The sequence below is a fragment of the Triticum dicoccoides genome, chromosome 6A (genome assembly GCF_002162155.2).
Source record: "Triticum dicoccoides isolate Atlit2015 ecotype Zavitan chromosome 6A, WEW_v2.0, whole genome shotgun sequence".
Lineage (NCBI taxonomy): Eukaryota > Viridiplantae > Streptophyta > Magnoliopsida > Poales > Poaceae > Triticum > Triticum dicoccoides.
The window spans coordinates 496,476,953-496,494,947 of record NC_041390.1 but is presented as its reverse complement, the minus strand read 5'-3'; the positions used below and the strand labels follow the sequence as shown (position 1 = coordinate 496,494,947).

Here is a 17,995-nt window from a genome sequence, read left to right as displayed (position 1 = left end):
CACCCAAGATCTCAACCTTTATTGTATTATTCCAAAAAATCCCTATTCGGCCTAGGTCCGGCTCCTCGGGATGCAACTGGGCCATTTTTTCGGCGCCGGCGCGAAAAAATCGTCTGAGAAGGCCTTTCTGGGGCGCGGCTGGAGATGCTCTTAGCTTTTGGGAGGGTCCTTGCCTCCTTGGCCATGTCTACTGGAACCGCTTGTTTAACTTCAAACCCTGTAGGATGCAGAAAAATCAGTATTACGCCCAACTCAGAAACTTCGCAGTGGTTGCATCCGGAAATACCTAAGTTGCTAATTAGTACCACAGTACAGCAGTGCCGTTGCTTATGGAAGTCGTAGCAAGCTAGCCCGTTCTAGGCAAACAGTCTCAGCAAACTTGGTAAGGCAAGCCCTGCTTGCTCCCCCAGCATACTTATGAGCGTCAAACAATACGGCTGGCGTGATAGCACAATGCTGAATAAAGTCTCCACACACGTCTGCAATGTGCTCCTTCCTTTGCATGATGATGGGCTGCGCCCCCAAACATAAAACCTAGCCGGTCCCATTGTATCTTCTTCCTTCTGAACCTTAGCACTTCCTTGATTGATGGAAATGATAGAGAAAACCGGGTGGCTAGGCAGTTTCTGCATTGGAAGGCTCAGCTCCAACCTTCCACTTCTCAAATTCTGCAACACTCAACAGAAATGAGCTTGCGTTTCGATGCCCCCCACCTCCGAATTCCTGGAAACAGAATCAAACGCAATACTTAACAGCAGTCTTGACGCACACCCATTCGCAAGCTAAGGTAGTTCAACACTGGAGATCCATAAGCAGAAAAGGTACCTGGGAGATAGAAGTCGTGTCTTCTTGTCCCAAACTTCTCAGGCTGATTTTTAGCATCTCGTCGTTATTCAACTCGGGGACTTTATATACTACAGCGCCAATAGCTCTGAGAAAAATAGAGCGCAACTGGCATTATAAACTGAGACAACATGGTGCAGTGAAGTCGAAATTATATCTTAGATAATGAATAAGAAATAATGCAGAAGAGAGACCATGGGTTCAATAGACAAATTGGGGAATGTGAAACTTGCCTCAGATTGGAATTCCGACTCTTGTTAGCGAGCTGATTTCCGAGTTCGCTTCTCAGCATTGAAATAGCATCAGCATTGACAGCCTAAGGGACAACAGAACCAGTACTATTGATGATAATGAAGAAACAAAGACAGTAAAAAGCTTATCCTAAGTTAAGAGGACCAGACATTAGAATGTGTGTGGATAAACAAAATATCCACTGAAGGATTCCTGTTTAAATTTATCAGTTGATACAAAAAAAAAATTCTTGAAGGGCCAGAATCTGAAGGGGTTATCTGCAGAACCCTTCCTACCAGATGCACTTCCACATCACAAAGCTTTGGCAGATTGATTAGTACCATTTATCTTCAGCACAAGGGTAAGATGTGCTCAACAGTACGATCATAAGCCAAATAGACATCTCTAACAATACAGGAAACATATCATTTGGACGAAACACACTGCCAATCATAAAGGAGAATGTTGATATTCTACTATAAATCAAACTAACCACATCAATCAGGTAGAAAAATAGATTTTACCCGAGATAAATAATTACTAACAGATAATGGAAGTTAATGTTATGACAGTTGTGATTACGCAACAATAATTCCAGTGCGTCTTTATGTAGTACCACACTTTCAATCTTTCACATACATCACCATGGGATGTTGACATAACATGGAGAAAACTTATCGCACATAGAACAAAAGTTCACAGAGAATAATCAAGAAACAAACAGAGGATAGGGATATTTATTTTACCAGACAATTCCCAAACTGGCCACATCCTAGTGCAATTTCAAAGGACTTCTGCAAACAATCATCAATTAATGTTTGCTTCTGCGATAATGTTACTTGTCCCCGAGAAATGACTTGCTCGGGATCCAACTCCAGCAACTGCAATCAGACCAGCACAGTTTTACAGAAAGGTAATGGTAATAAGCTTTAGAAGTACAAAAGGAATATCAGTATCTAAGGTATGTCAGCTGATGTCAGTGCTTTCCGACATCTCTACAATAAAGGATGTAATCATCAAGCACTAGAAGTTAAATTATCAGTCAAGATTCAACTGGTCCGGCTCGGCCCGTTGGACGGTGGACCGCACCTTGCTTTTGTTACCATCTGGGTAACCGGACGGCCCTGAAAACCTTCAGGGTCCAACAGGCGCAAACCCCTTCGAACCTCGGGTCAAACCGCACCTAGCTCACCAGAATACTTCCACCGCGTGATGGGTGGAGCATGGAGCAAGGCACGCCGCTGGCCACCGGAATAAACTCGTCGGAGAGGGCCGCTCACCCCTGCCGACTGCCGTCTTCTCCATGATCTGCCTCTCCTTTTCCCGGTCAGTCTCTGGGCTCCCCACCGCCAGAGCAGGTTAGCCGTCAGTCGCCGGGACTCCGCGACGCGCGGGGGTGCTCGCAGCTGGGGAGTGCCTCCACGGAGTAGATTAGAAAAACCAGTTTCAAGCAAGATCTGATACCCTTGACGGACTCCCAGGAATGAGAGAGCAAGTACAAGGACAATCTTATTTTCTAAGTCCCCATGTACAGCATCAATTAAACCTCCTACCAGTTTCTTTGTCATCTTCTTCTCCTGGTGTATAGAACCAGCCAACAAGTTGAACTGCAGCCATAGCCGAGCAAACAACAGCAGCATGTACTAGCTAGGGGCAGACCTACGAACCTAAAGGTGCCCCATTATCCTGAGAGACGAGGTGCGGGCCGAACCTTTAACCTAAATTATCCTAATAGGTTCAGAGATGGTAACAACAGCAGCAGCGTTCTCTAAGTTTTATCACACTATGTTGGGTCGACACAGTGCAGCCCAACTACCCAAACCAGGTTCCATGGATGGAGCACGTCGCTCGCCCATGGCAAATGCACTCGCACTGCGCAAGCCTGCTTCCTTCTGTTGTAATCCTCCCATTGTATACTCACGTATAAATACCTTGTCAGTAATGAATATAGGTACACGATGATTTACACTATTAATCTTGCTATCTGACAACCTCTTCCACTCTTCCGCCATGTCCAGCGACCCCAATGCTCGCAACCTCAGCGGCAGCTGCCAAAGTTCCTCCAGTCATGGCTTTCCCTGCTGCTCCCATGATGAATATGTTGGCCTCTCTCGGTGACGCCTTCACATCGAGCATGACGGCATCACTTCCTCTCACTGCATCTGTCACCAACTCCGACGTGCGTGCCAGCCCTAGCAAGCCGTCCATGCACCACATCAACATGACCTACTACATCGACTTCAAGCTCAATCTATCAGCAAACAACTACTCCAAGTGGTGTCGACTCATGTACTTCGTCCTCTCCAAATACAATGTGTAGAACCACGTCCAAGTGGAGATGGATCCACAGCAAGAGAGCGCCGAGTGGCGCCATGATGACATCACCATTGTCCTCTGGTTCTACACCACCATCTCCGACAAGCTCTTTGACGTCGTCAAGTGGCCTCTCCATCGCCGCCTACTGCCGGCGGCTGAAGTCCCTCGCCGCCGTAGACAAAGCCGCGTTGGACAAAACCCTATGCTACAGATGATCCATGGGCTCAACCGACGTTTCCAGGTGATGGACACTGTGCTCCCTATGCACATCCCTTTCTCAACCTTCATGCGAGTTCTCTCATGTCTTCTGCTTGAAGAGATCACACTCATTTAGTGTGAACGTGGCGAGAGCTCCTGCCGTTATCATGGAGGAGCTCTCTACGCGTTCACACTCGATAAGAATGATGTTAATCTCTTCAAGCACACGCGAGTCTCACCTGCACAAAGGTCGGGAAAGGGATCTGCATAAGGAGCACCGTGACCATCCCTGGAAACGTTGGTTGCGTTCTCAGATCATCTGCAGCGTGAGGGTTTGTCCAACACGGGTTCGTCGGCATCGGCAACGGACTTTAGTCGGCGACTGTAGGGGACGATTAGAGGTCGCCCTGGACAGTGGCGCAAAACTCCGAATTGAGATGGATAGCACGCCATGGCTGGTTGTCGCAGAAGAAGGTGTGAAGTTGATTCCACATGCGGTACGTTGTGTTGTGTGGAGACATGACAACGTCAAATAGCTCGTGGGAGATGGTGGCGTAGAACTAGAGAACAACGGTGATGTCGTGATGGCGCCACTCAACGCTCTCTATCCGTGTACAGTATCTGGAGAAGACGGGGTACATGGCTTGACGGTACTTGGAGTGGTTGTTCACCACCGGATCTAGTAGATGATGTTGATGTGGTGTATGGATGGTGGGGGCATGCTAGGGCCAATGCGCAGGTCTGAGCTGGTGACTCCCTTGGCGAGAGGAAGGGGCGCCGTCATGCCCGATGTGAAGGCGTCACCAAGAGAGGCCAGCAGGTTCACCATGGGAGCAGCAGGGGAAGTAGTGATTGGAGGAACTTCAGCAATTGTGGCCATAATGTCAGCAAAAAGTCACTGAGGTTGCTATCAATCACTGGACATGATGAAAGAGTGGAAGAGGTTGTAAGCTCTAATACCAAGAAGTGTACTCACCGTGTACCTATATTCATCAAACAAGGTATTATACATGAGTATCCAACCGGAGGATTTTAACAAAAGGAGGTATGTGTGCTACGTGCACGCAGAGCATGGCGTGACGTGAGCACGCTGGCGTGGGCGATCGGTGTGCTCCATCCATGTCGCCCGGTTCAATAGTTGGGCTGCACTGTGTCTATTCGTCCAACAACCCTCATGCACTAAAAGATAAATTATCAGGAAACAACACCATTTCTAAGTTTGATCAAGGTATGATGCTAAGTTGTGAATGAGTGTTCAAGCAATTATTTCACTAAACAGCAACCTGAAGTGGTTATCATATAACTAAAATAACAAAGACCAATATTCAATGCAATATAGAGTGATAAAAGATGGTGAACATCCATGTTCAAGTGAAAGGAGGAAGTGCTACTGCAGAAAACCATACTACTACTAACAAGTAAATCATCACCTGATCAAATAACTTCCCATTTGAATTGACATTAAATTCAATGTTCAGATCTTTGAGGCCACTGCTGAAGGCCTTGCTATTCGGAATAGTCCATCTCCACAGATCTCCATCCTCAATAAACTTGAAAAGCTTGTGCACCATTTCAAGCTTGTTTTCAGGTAGATATTTCATTTCAGTTACAGAATTACCACTTCCATGATTCCGTGAAGTACTAGCTTCTGTTAATAACTTGTTCCTAAAGTAGTCGAATGCAATTGTTGCTCCACTGCGTTGCATGTCAATCACCTTATTCACGTTTTCTCCAAGTGTGGCACTCCCACACAGACTTTCCATGGCAGTCTTATGATGGTCTAAGATTGTTACACTGAAAAGGGTAAAACGATGTAAGTGTCCCCAAGCGACATTCTCCCAACTGAAAACATGGTAATAAATCAAGGTTGTGTGCATCAATCGATGAAGAGGCCAGGGGCATGCCTCCTTTTTGAAAAGAAAAAGAGTGACAATCTCACACAACTTTCGGGAGAAGCCTTATGATGGTCCAAGATTGTTACAGTGGAAAAGATAAACAACTATAAGTACCCTAGTATTACCAAGAAAATATTATAGTGCACAGCTTCACAGTTCCACAATATTCAAAATATTGAAGGCCACAGTGTGTTACAAACATTTGAGAATGCCCTGCTAGTGTGCATAAAATTAGGAAGAATCACATCCAAATGAATCTAAGATTAACCACACGGTTCACATCAAACAATGTAAATAATGCAACATAAAGGGAAACGGTCAGAGATGAATCTTTACAGACCTCTGAACTTTCGGGGCTATATCAGCAACAAAACCAGGAGGCCCTACGAAGTCAAGAAGGTAAACGTCTTCGATTTCATCAAACGGAAGACCATCGCTCCTGCAAAAGGAAACCCATAAGATCAAGGTTATAACAGGAGAAACACAATATCGTCGTTTTTCTTTTAAGGTACAAGATCATCGCTTTCGGTCTGCTCTGCCAAGGCTTGCATAGCATGACAACAAACACTAATGAGTTCTGCGTGATATTTTCGACCATTCCAATCAGCCACGACTAATGATGTATTGAAATTTAAAGGAAGATACTCCATCCAGTTCAGACTATGCCCAACTTTGTCTCAAGATAATATGACTCCAGAGCATGGGTCCTTCTTATGTGAAATATAATTTCTAACTTGAGATGATTTTTTTGGTCGGGATACAGATTGCACAAAAAATTGGCATGCATCTAGCTTAAACGACCTAACGACGCCAGGATTTGCCAAAGTGAAACTACACCTGAACACTGCAAAGGTAACGCCGTAACGCCCTATCAAATCTTACTAACACTGACTGTCAAAGTGAGCACCTGAAAAGAGCGTGAACCGTACAGATTTGATATCGTGCATTGATCTTATGGTAGGTCAGGTCTGAAGTTCGGAAAGACTACCTGATGGGGTCATAGACGGTGTTGGGGAAGAAGCGGACGGGGAGGGCGGCGGCGGAGAAGTAGAGGTGGGCGGCGAGCGCGGCGAATGCGCCGTCCGGGCACGGGTAGTGGTACAGCACGGCCGATACCTTCCGCGCGGAACCGGCGGCGCCGGCCATATGTATTGCGGCGCCGAGGCGGATGGCGAGCTTAGACGGGAAAAGCGGCGCGGCTGGGGCGGCGCGGCGGGCGGTTGAGTGGGTTTCCTGGTTTCGTGGTTTTGGCAACGACGAAAATAACGTAGCTCCAGTAAATAAATCTTTCCGTAAAGTCATTTTACGGGATGACCGTCTAATTTGGAGAATTTTTCTAAAAGCATCTCTAACAGACCCCGTATAATTTTGCCAGGCCGTGTTTTTTTGCGGGTTTTACGGGACGGTCAAAAAATCCGACTCAACCAGGTCCGGTAAAAACGGCCCAGCCCATAAAGATTCCGCGATTCCGGTATATATGCGGGCTCCGCAACGATTTAGGGTTCCCATCCTTCTTTTCCACATCCATCTTCAGTGACCGCTGTGTTACTTTCATTCCGGCATCAAATCGAGCGACTTTCGGCGTCGTTTTTCGGCGAGGTTAGGCACCCGAGGCGAGAGGAGATATCGTGCGCGAGATCCGGGAGGGGTGGCCGAGGGGGGCTCGGCGATGACCCACCCCGCAAGTGCCGCCACGACGCGGTGGCCGGTAGCTCCTCCCTCCGCCCGCTACTGGAGGAATGGCGGAAGGAGCAGACGTGCATCTGTGGCGCCCGCTCCCGCAGCGCTGGCGCACGGGCGTGGAGAAATTTCAACCGGCTCGACCGCATATTCTCCCCCACGCTCAAGCGTCTCCGAGCGGCGGAGAATGTGTGGTTCGAGGCCAAGGTGGTCGCCGCCGTCGAAGATGAAGCTCCAGGCGTGCACATCCTGGTGTTGTTCGAGGAGTACAAGCTCGCGCAAGTCCTCTCCAACACCCTCATGTACCACCACCTCCATGGCAACCCGCCTCGTGACGACGAAGATGACGGCGATGAGTAGATCTAATATGCTAATATGCACCCTGTTTAAGTATGAACTATTTAATTTCCATTCGTATTAAGTATGAATCCTGGTATGCTATGTTTGAACTATGGTGATCTAGTTTGAGCGTGAATTGCAAGTTGAATATGCAGTATCGATATGAAGGATCTATTCTGACTAAGCGTTCAACGTCCAGCAAAAATTGTTTCAGGATACCGTAAATGAGTTTTGCGAGATTGCCGGTTGCGGGATCGGCTAGAGATGCTCTAACATCTATTTTTCTTCATTCCCTTAAAACTTTTTTATAAATATTATTTTGGTATTGTTTTTTTTTTGAAAAAAAAAGGCAAAACCTTCGGCCTGTGCATCAATCGATGCATGCAGCCATCTTATTAAAAATAGAGTAGCAAAGTCTTAGGGTCACAAGAGACCCATAATCATAGTGCAAAACAAAATAAAACATAAAAAAGATGCCACATCCGGCGATACAGAGCAGACTACGATGCTTGTACACCTAGCCTATTATCAACTCGTCATCCAAATCGGCTGAAGATAGCCCGTGCTACCGTCTCCCAACAGTTGCATCCAATTACCAAAAGCACTCTGGAGTCCACGTGAGTGAGTAATGACCACATACGGATTTCTGGTATTCCATATCACCCAAAGTAGTGCACATATCCTTATCCGAATATGTTTCCTTGTATGTAAGTCCACTCCATTGAGCCGCGTCACAAATAACGTGTTTATACTCGTTGGGGGATGGACGTTAAAATCTATACGAATTGAGCGCCATAATAGTTTTGCAAGTGGACACTTGAGAAATAGGTGTTTAATCGTTTCATTGTGATCACAAAAACAACATCTGAAGTTACCGATCCAACTTCTTTTTAGCAAGTTATCTTTGGTCAATAAGACTCCTTTGTGAACGAACCACATGAAAATCTTAATTCGGAGCGGAAATTTAATCTTTCAAGTGTATAATGACCTAGGCAGTGGCCCGGAATCAATTAAGTCCAGATACATAGATTTCACTGAAAATATCCCGTTCGCAACTAACTTCCAGTGAATCGTATCCTCATGGTCAGTTGAACTTCCATCAACCCGCGGACAAGATGCAGCCACTCGTTTCAACGTTCCCCCACTAGGGATCTCCTAATTTGGATATTAAGCGGTACCAAATTTAATATTATGGCGACATATTCTTCCTTTCGTTGCACAATATTATAAAGTGATTGATATTGTAGAGCCAGAGGCACCTCCCCTAGCCATGTATCCTCCCAGAATCTAGTAGTGATCCCTTTACCTACAGTGAACTTCACCCGTTGGAAGAAGGTGACCTTTGTCCTCATTAACCCTTTCCAAAAAGGTGAGTCTATAGGTCTAGCTGTAACTTGGGCCAAAGTCTTAGTGCGTAAGTACTTATTCCGCAATATTTGTACCCACATACCCTCGGTCTCCATTGACAGCCTGTATAGCCATTTGCTAAGCAAGCATATGTTCTTTACCTCTAAGTTCTCGATCCCTAGCCCACCTTGGACCTTTGGTCTGCAGATAATATCCCATCGGGCCAATTGGTATTTCTTCTTAGCCTCATCACTTTTCCAAAAGAAGTGCTACCTGCGTTGGTTTTCCCCAAAGAGGAAGGGATGATGCAGCAAAGTAGCGTAAGTATTTTCCTTAGTTTTTGAGAACCAAGGTATCAATCCAGTAGGAGGCTACACGTGAGTCCCTCGTACCTGCACAAAACAAATAAATCCTCGCAACCAACGCAAATAGGGTTGTCAATCCCTATAGGGCCACCTACGAGAGTGAGATCTGATAGATATGATAACATAAGATTTTTGGTATTTTTATGATAAAGATGCAAAGTAAAATAAAAGCAAAGTAAATAGAAAAGTAAATAACTAAGTAGTAGGAGATTGATATGATAAAGATAGACACAGGGGCCATAGGTTTCACTAGTGGCTTCTCTCGAGAGCATAAATATTCTACAGTGGGTGAACAAATTACTGTTGAGAAATTGACAGAATTGAGCATAGTTATGAGAATATCTAGGTATGATCATGTATATAGGCATCACGTCCGAGACAAGTAGACCGACTCCTGCCTGCATCTACTACTATTACTCCACTCATCGACCGCTATCCAGCATGCATCTAGAGTATTAAGTTAAAAACAGAGTAACGCCTTAAGCAAGATGACATGATGTAGAGGAATAGACTCATGCAATATGAAGAAAACCCCATCTTGTTATCCTCGATGGCAAAAATACAATACGTGCTTGTTGGGGAACGTAGTAATTTCAAAAAAATTCCTACGCACACGCAAGATCATGGTGATGCATAGCAACGAGAGGGGAGAGTGGTGTCTACGTACCCTCGTAGACCGGCAACGGAAGTGTTGACACAACGTAGAGGAAGTAGTCGTACGTCTTCCCGATCCGACCGATCCAAATACCGAACGTACGACACCTCCGAGTTCTGCACACGTTTAACTCGGTGACGTCCCTCGAGTTCCGATCCAGCAAAACGTTGAGGGAGAGTTTCGTCAGCACGACGGTGATGATGTTCTACCGACGCAGGGCTTCACCTAAGCACCGCTACGATATGACCGAGGTGGAATATGGTGGAAGGGGGCACCGCACACGGCTAAGGAACGGTCACGAGGATCAACTTGTGTGTCATGGGGTGCCCCTTGCCTCAGTATATAAAGGAGGGAGAGGGGGAGGTGCAGCCGGCCCTATGGGTGCGCTTGGAGGAGTCCTACTCCAATCGGGAGTAGGACTCCCCCCTCTTGCCTTGTTGGAAAAGGAAGGAGGAAGGGAGAAAGAGGAAAGCCCCCCCCCCTTCCTTGTCCTATTCGGACTAGGGGGGAGGGGGCGCGCGGCCTGCCCTGGCCGGCCCTCCTCTTCTCCCTTATGGCCCATGTAGGCCCAATAACCCCCGGGGGATTCCGGTAACCCTCCGGTACTCCGATAAAATCCCGATTTCACCTGGAACGTTTCCGATATCCAAATATAGGCTTCCAGTATATCAATCTTTATGTCTCGACCATTTCGAGACTCCTCGTCATGTACGTGATCACATCCGGGACTCCGAACAACCTTTGGTACATCAAAACACAAAAACCCTAATTACGATCGTCACTGAACTTTAAGCGTGCGGACCCTACGGGTTCGAGAACTATGTAGACATGACCGAGACACTTCTCCGGTAAATAACCAATAGCGGAACATGGATGCTCATATTGGCTCCTACATATTCTACGAAGATCTTTATCGGTCAGACCGCATAACAACATACGTTGTTCCCTTTGTCATCGGTATGTTACTTGCCCGAGATTCGATCGTCGGTATCTCAATACCTAGTTCAATCTCGTTACCGGCAAGTCTCTTTACTCGTTCCGTAATACATCATCCTACAACTAACTTATTAGTTGCAATGCTTGCAAGGCTTGAGTGATGTGCATTACCGAGAGGGCCCAGAGATACCTCCCCGACAATCGGAGTGACAAATCCTAATCTCGAAATACGCCAACCCAACAAGTACCTTCAGAGACACCGGTAGAGCACCTCTATAATCACCCAGTTACGTTGTGATGTTTGGTAGCACACAAAGTGTTCCTCCAGTAACCGGGAGTTGCATAATCTCATAGTCATAGGCACATGTATAAGTTATGAAGAAAGCAATAGCAACAAACTAAACGATCAAGTGCTAAGCCAACGGAATGGGTCAAGTCAATCACATCATTCTCCTAATGATGTGATCCCATTAATCAAATGAAAACTCATGTCTATGGTTAGGAAACATAACCATCTTTGATTAACGAGCTAGTCAAGTAGAGGCATACTAGCGACTCTCTGTTTTTGTCTATGTATTCACACATGTATTATGTTTCCGGTTAATACAATTCTAGCATGAATAATAAACATTTATCATGATATAAGGAAATAAATAATAACTTTATTATTGCCTCTAGGGCATATTTCCTTCAGTCTCCCACTTGCACTAGAGTCAATAATCTAGATTACACAGTAATGATTCTAACACCCATGGAGCCTTGGTGCTGATCATGTTTTGCTCGTGGAAGAGGCTTAGTCAGCAGGTCTGCAACATTCAGATCCGTATGTATCTTGCAAATTTCTATGTCTCCCACTTGGACTAAATCCCGAATGGAATTGAAGCGTCTCTTGATGTGTTTGGTTCTCTTGTGAAATCTGGATTCCTTCGCCAAGGCAATTGCACCAGTATTATCACAAAAGATTTTCATTGGACCCGATGCACTAGGTATGACACCTAGATCGGATATGAACTCCTTCATCCAGACTCCTTCATTTGCTGCAGCTATGTACTCCGCTTCACATGTAGATCTCGCCACGACGCCTTGTTTAGAACTGCACCAACTGACAGCTCCACCGTTCAGTAAAAACACGTATCTGGTTTGCGATTTAGAATCGTCCGGATTAGTGTCAAAGCTTGCATCAACGTAACCATTTACGATGAGCTCTTTGTCATCTCCATATACGAGAAACATATCCTTAGTACTTTTCAGGTATTTCAGGATGTTCTTGACCGCTGTCCAGTGATCCACTCCTGGATTACTTGGTACCTCCCTGCTAGACTTATAGCAAGGCACACATCAGGTCTGGTACACAGCATTGCATACATGATAGAGCCTATGGCTGAAGCATAGGGAACATCTTTCATTTTCTCTCTATCTTCTGCGGTGGTCGGACATTGAGTCTTACTCAACTTCACACCTTGTAACACAGGCAAGAACCCTTTCTTTGCTTGATCCATTTTGAACTTCTTCAAAACCTTGTCAAGGTATGTGCTTTGTGAAAGTCCAATTAAGCGTTTTGATCTATCTCTATAGATCTTAATGCCCAATATGTAAGCAGCTTCACCGAGGTCTTTCATTGAAAAACTGTTATTCAAGTATCCCTTTATGCTATCCAGAAATTCTATATCATTTCCAATCAATAATATGTCATCCACATATAATATCAGAAATGCTACAGAGCTCCCACTCACTTTCTTGTAAATACAGGCTTCTCCAAAAGTCTATACAAAACCAAATGCTTTGATCACACTATCAAAGCGTTTATTCCAACTCCGAGAGGCTTGCACCAGTCCATAAATGGATCGCTGGAGCTTGCACACTTTGTTAGCTCCCTTTGGATCGACAAAACCTTCTGGTTGCATCATATACAACTCTTCTTCCAGAAATCCATTCAGGAATGCAGTTTTGACATCCATTTGACAAATTTCATAATCATAAAATGCGGCAATTGCTAACATGATTCGGACAGACTTAAGCATCGCTAGGGGTGAGAAGGTCTCATCGTAGTCAATCCCTTGAACTTGTCGAAAACCTTTTGCAACAAGTCGAGCTTTGTAGACAGTAACATTACCGTCGGCGTCAGTCTTCTTCTTGAAGATCCATTTATTCTCAACTGTTTGCCGATTAACGGGCAAGTCAACCAAAGTCCACACTTTGTTCTCATACATGGATCCCATCTCAGATTTCATGGCTTTTGGCCATTTTGCGGAATCTGGGCTCACCATCGCTTCTTCATAGTTCGTAGGTTCATCATGATCTAGTAGCATGACTTCCAGAACAGGATTACCGTACCACTCTGGTGCGGATCTTACTCTAGTTGATCTACGAGGTTCAGTAGTAACTTGATCTGAAGTTTCATGATCATTATCATTAGCTTCATCACTAATTGGTGTAGGTGTCACAGAAACCGGTTTCTGTGATGTACTACTTTCCAATAAGGGAGCAGGTACAGTTACCTCATCAAGTTCTACTTTTCTCCCACTCACTTCTTTCGAGAGAAACTCCTTCTCTAGAAAAACTCCAAATTTAGCAACAAAAGTTTTGCCTTCGGATCTGTGATAGAAGGTGTACCCAACTGTCTCCTTTGGGTATCCTATGAAGATACATTTCTCCGATTTGGGTTCGAGCTTATCAGGTTGAAGCTTTTTCACATAAGCATCGCAGCCCCAAACTTTCAAAAACGGCAGCTTTGGTTTCTTGCCAAACCACAGTTCATAAGGCGTCGTCTCAACGGATTTCGATGGTGTTCTATTTAACGTGAATGCAGCCGTCTCTAAAGCATAACCCCAAAACGATAACGATAAATCAGTAAGAGACATCATAGATCGCACCATATCTAATAAAGTATGATTACGACGTTCGGACACACCATTACGTTGTGGTGTTCCGGGTGGCGTGAGTTGTGAAACTATTCCTCATTGTTTCAAATGTAGACCAAACTCGTAACTCAAATATTCTCCTCCACGATCAGATCGTAGAAACTTTATTTTCTTGTTACGATGATTTTCAACTTCACTCTGAAATTCTTTGAACTTTTCAAATGTTTCAGACTTATGTTTCATTAAGTAGACATACCCATATCTGCTTAAATCATCTGTGAAGGTGAGAAAATAACGATATCCGCCACGAGCCTCAACATTCATTGGACCACATACATCTGTATGTATGATTTCCAACAAATCCGTTAGCTCTCTCCATAGTACCAGAGAACGACGTTTTAGTCATCTTACCCATGAGGCACAGTTCGCAAGTACCAAGTGATTCATAATCAAGTAGTTCCAAAAGTCCATTAGTATGGAGTTTCTTCATGCGCTTTACACCGATATAACCTAAACGGCAGTGCCACAAATAAGTTACACTATCATTATCAACTCTGCATCTTTTGATTTCAACATTATGAATATGTGTATCACTACTATCGAGATTCATCAAAAAATAGACCACTCTTCAAGGGTGCATGACCATAAAAGATATTACTCATATAAATAGAACAACCATTATTCTCTGATTTAAATGAATAACCGTCTCGCATCAAACAAGATCCAGATATAATGTTCATGCTCAACTCTGGCACCAAATAACAATTATTTAGGTCTAATACTAATCCCGAAGGTAGATGTAGAGGTAGCGTGCCGACCACGATCACATCGACTTTGGAACCATTTCCCACGCGCATCGTCACCTCGTCCTTAGTCAATCTTCGCTTAATACGTAGCCCCTGTTTCGAGTTGCAAATGTTAGCAACAAAACCAGTATCAAATACCCAGGTGCTACTGCGAGCATTAGTAAGGTACACATCAATAACATGTATATCACATATACCTTTGTTCACTTTGCCATCCTTCTTATCCGCCAAATACTTGGGGCAGTTCCGCTTCCAGTGACCAGTCTGCTTGCAGTAGAAGCACTCAGTCTCAGGCTTAGGTCCAGACTTGGGTATCTTCTCCTGAGCAGCAACTTGTTTGCTATTCTTCTTGAAGTTTCCTTTCTTCTTTCCTTTGCCCTTTTTCTTGAAACTGGTGGTCTTATTGACCATCAACACTTGATGCTCCTTCTTGATTTCTACCTCCGCGGCTTTTAGCATCGCGAAGAGCTCAGGAATAGTTTTATTCATCCCTTGCATATTATAGTTCATCACGAAGCTTTTGTAGCTTGGTGGCAGTGATTGAAGAACTCTATCAATGACACTATCAACAGGAAGATTAACCCCCAATTGAGTCAAGTGATTATGATACCCAAACATTTTGAGTATATGTTCACTGACAGAACTATTCTCCTCCATCTTGCAGCTATAGAACTTATTGGAGACTTCATATCTCTCAATCCGTGCATTTGCTTGAAATATTAACTTCAACTCCTGGAACATCTCATATGCTCCATGATGTTCAAAATGTCGTTGAAGACCCGGTTCTAAGCCGTAAAGCATGGCACACTGAACTATCGAGTAGTCATCATCTTTGCTCTGCCAGACGTTCATAACATCTGGTGTCGCTCCTGCAGCAGGCTTGGCACTTAGCGGTGCTTCTAGGACGTAATTCTTCTGTGCAGCAATGAGGATAATCCTCAAGTTACGGACCCAGTCCATGTAATTGCTACCATCATCTTTCAACTTTGCTTTCTCAAGGAACACATTAAAATTCAACGGAACAACAACACGAGCCATCTATCTACAATCAAACATAGACAAGCAAGATACTATCAGGTACTAAGTTCATGATAACTTTAAGTTCAATTAATCATATTACTTAAGAACTCCCACTTAGAAAGATATCCCTCTAATCCTCCAAGTGATCACGTGATCCAAATCAACTAAACCATGTTCGATCATCACGTGAGATGGAGTAGTATCAATGGTGAACATCAATATGTTGATCATATCTACTATATGATTCATGCTCGACCTTTCGGTCTCCGTGTTCCGAGGCCATATCTGTTATATGCTAGGCTCGTCAAGTTAAACCTGAGTATTCCGCGTGTGCAACTGTTTTGCACCCGTTGTATTTGAACGTAGAGCCTATCACACCCGATCATCACGTGGTGTCTCAGCACGAAGAACTTTCGCAACAGTGCATACTCAGGGAGAACACTTATACTTTGATAATTTAGTGAGGGATCATCTTATAATGCTATCGTCAATCAAAGCAAGATAAGATGCATAAAAGATAAACATCACATGCAATCAATATAAGTGATATGATATGGCCATCATCATCTTGTGCTTGTGATCTCCATCTCCGAAGCACCTTCATGATCACCATCGTCACCGGCGCGACACCTTGATCACCATCGTAGCATCGTTGTCGTCTCGCCAATTTTATGCTTCCACGACTATCGCTACCGCTTAGTGATAAAGTAAAGCATTACAGCGCAATTGCATTGCATACAATAAAGCGACAACCATATGGCTCCTGCCAGTTGCCGATAACTCGGTTACAAAACATGATCATTTCATACAATAAAATTTAGCATCATGTCTTGACCATATCACATCACAACATGCCCTGCAGAAACAAGTTAGACGTCCTCTACTTTGTTGTTGCAAGTTTTACGTGGCTGCTACGGGCTTAGCAAGAACCGTTCTTACCTACGCATCAAAACCACAATGATAGTTTGTCAAGTTGGTGTTGTTTTAACCTTCGCAAGGACCGGGCGTAGCCACACTTGGTTCAACTAAAGTTGGAGAAACTGACACCCGCCAGCCACCTGTGTGCAAAGCACGTCGGTAGAACCAGTCTCATGTAAGCGTACGCGTAATGTCGGTCTGGGCCGCTTCATCCAACAATACCGCCGAACCAAAGTATGACATGCTGGTAAGCAGTATGACTTATATCGCCCACAACTCACTTGTGTTCTACTCGTGCACAACATCAACACATAAAACCTAGGCTCGGATACCACTATTGGGGAACGTAGTAATTTCAAAAAAATTCCTACGCACACGCAAGATCATGGTGATGCATAGCAACGAGAGGGGAGAGTGTTGTCTACGTACCCTCGTAGACCGGCAACGGAAGTGTTGACACAACATAGAGGAAGTAGTTGTACGTCTTCCCGATCCGACCGATCCAAGTACCGAACGTACGTCACCTCCGAGTTCTGCACACGTTCAACTCAGTGACGTCCCTCGAGTTCCGATCCAGCAAAATGTTGAGGGAGAGTTTCGTCAGCACGACGGCGTGATGACGGTGATGATGTTCTATCGACGCAGGGCTTCGCCTAAGCACCGCTACTATATGACCGAGGTGGAATATGGTGGAAGGGGGCACCACACACAGCTAAGGAACGATCACGAGGATCAACTTGTGTGTCATGGGGTGCCCCCTTGCCTTAGTATATAAAGGAGGGAGAGGGGGAGGTGCGACCGGCCCTATGGGTGCGCCTGGAGGAGTCCTACTCCAACCGGGAGTAGGACTCCCCCCTCTCGCCTTGTTGGAAAAGGAAGGAGGAAGGGAGAAAGAAGAAAGGGGGGCACCGCGCCTCCTTCCTTGTTCTATTCGGACTAGGGGGGAGGGGGCACGCGGCCTGCCCTGGCCGGCCCTCCTCTTCTCCCTTATGGCCCATGTAGGCCCAATAACCCCCGGGGGGGGGGGTTCCGGTAACCCCCCAGTACTCCGGTAAAATCCCGATTTCACCCGGAACGTTTCCGATATCCAAATATAGGCTTCCAATATATCAATCTTTATGTCTCGACCATTTCGAGACTCCTCGTCATGTCCGTGATCACATCCGGGACTCCGAACAACCTTTGGTACATCAAAACACAAAAACCCTAATTACGATCGTCACCGAACTTTAAGCGTGCGGACCCTACGGGTTCGAGAACTATGTAGACATGACCGAGACACTTCTCCGGTCAATAACCAATAGCGGAACCTGGATGCTCATATTGGCTCCTACATATTCTATGAAGATCTTTATCAGTCAGAGCGCATAACAACATACATTGTTCCCTTTGTCATCGATATGTTACTTGCCCGAGATTCGATCGTCGGTATCTCAATACCTAGTTCAATCTCGTTACCAGCAAGTCTCTTTACTCGTTCCCTAATACATCATCCTGCAACTAACTTATTAGTTGCAATGCTTGCAAGGCTTGAGTGATGTGCATTACCGAGAGGGCCCAGAGATACCTCCCCGACAATCGGAGT

At 45.1% G+C, this 17,995-nt stretch overlaps 1 protein-coding gene across 1 annotated transcript; it reads right to left on the bottom strand.

Moving 5' to 3' along the window:
- Window positions 1-226: 226 nt before the first annotated feature.
- Window positions 227-6,707, bottom strand: LOC119317453. The gene is made up of 7 exons (XM_037591912.1): window positions 6,472-6,707; window positions 5,824-5,922; window positions 5,019-5,382; window positions 1,821-1,955; window positions 1,077-1,159; window positions 826-931; window positions 227-723 (listed from the first exon to the last, which is right to left on the bottom strand). The coding sequence occupies exons 1-7, from the start codon at window positions 6,627-6,629 to the stop codon at window positions 616-618; spliced, it is 1,053 nt and encodes a 350-aa protein (XP_037447809.1). The 5' UTR covers window positions 6,630-6,707; the 3' UTR covers window positions 227-615.
- Window positions 6,708-17,995: the final 11,288 nt, after the last annotated feature.

Bases quoted from the DNA above. Each gene is read 5' to 3' on its own strand.
- LOC119317453 (XM_037591912.1), bottom strand. From the start codon at position 6,629: ATGGCCGGCGCCGCCGGTTCCGCGCGGAAGGTATCGGCCGTGCTGTAC. The intron at 5,383-5,823 runs GTCTGTAAAGAT...TACCCTTTTCAG, and splicing joins ATAGCCCCGAAAGTTCAGAG to TGTAACAATCTTAGACCATC. The intron at 932-1,076 runs GCAAGTTTCACA...TATTTTTCTCAG, and splicing joins AGTCGGAATTCCAATCTGAG to AGCTATTGGCGCTGTAGTAT.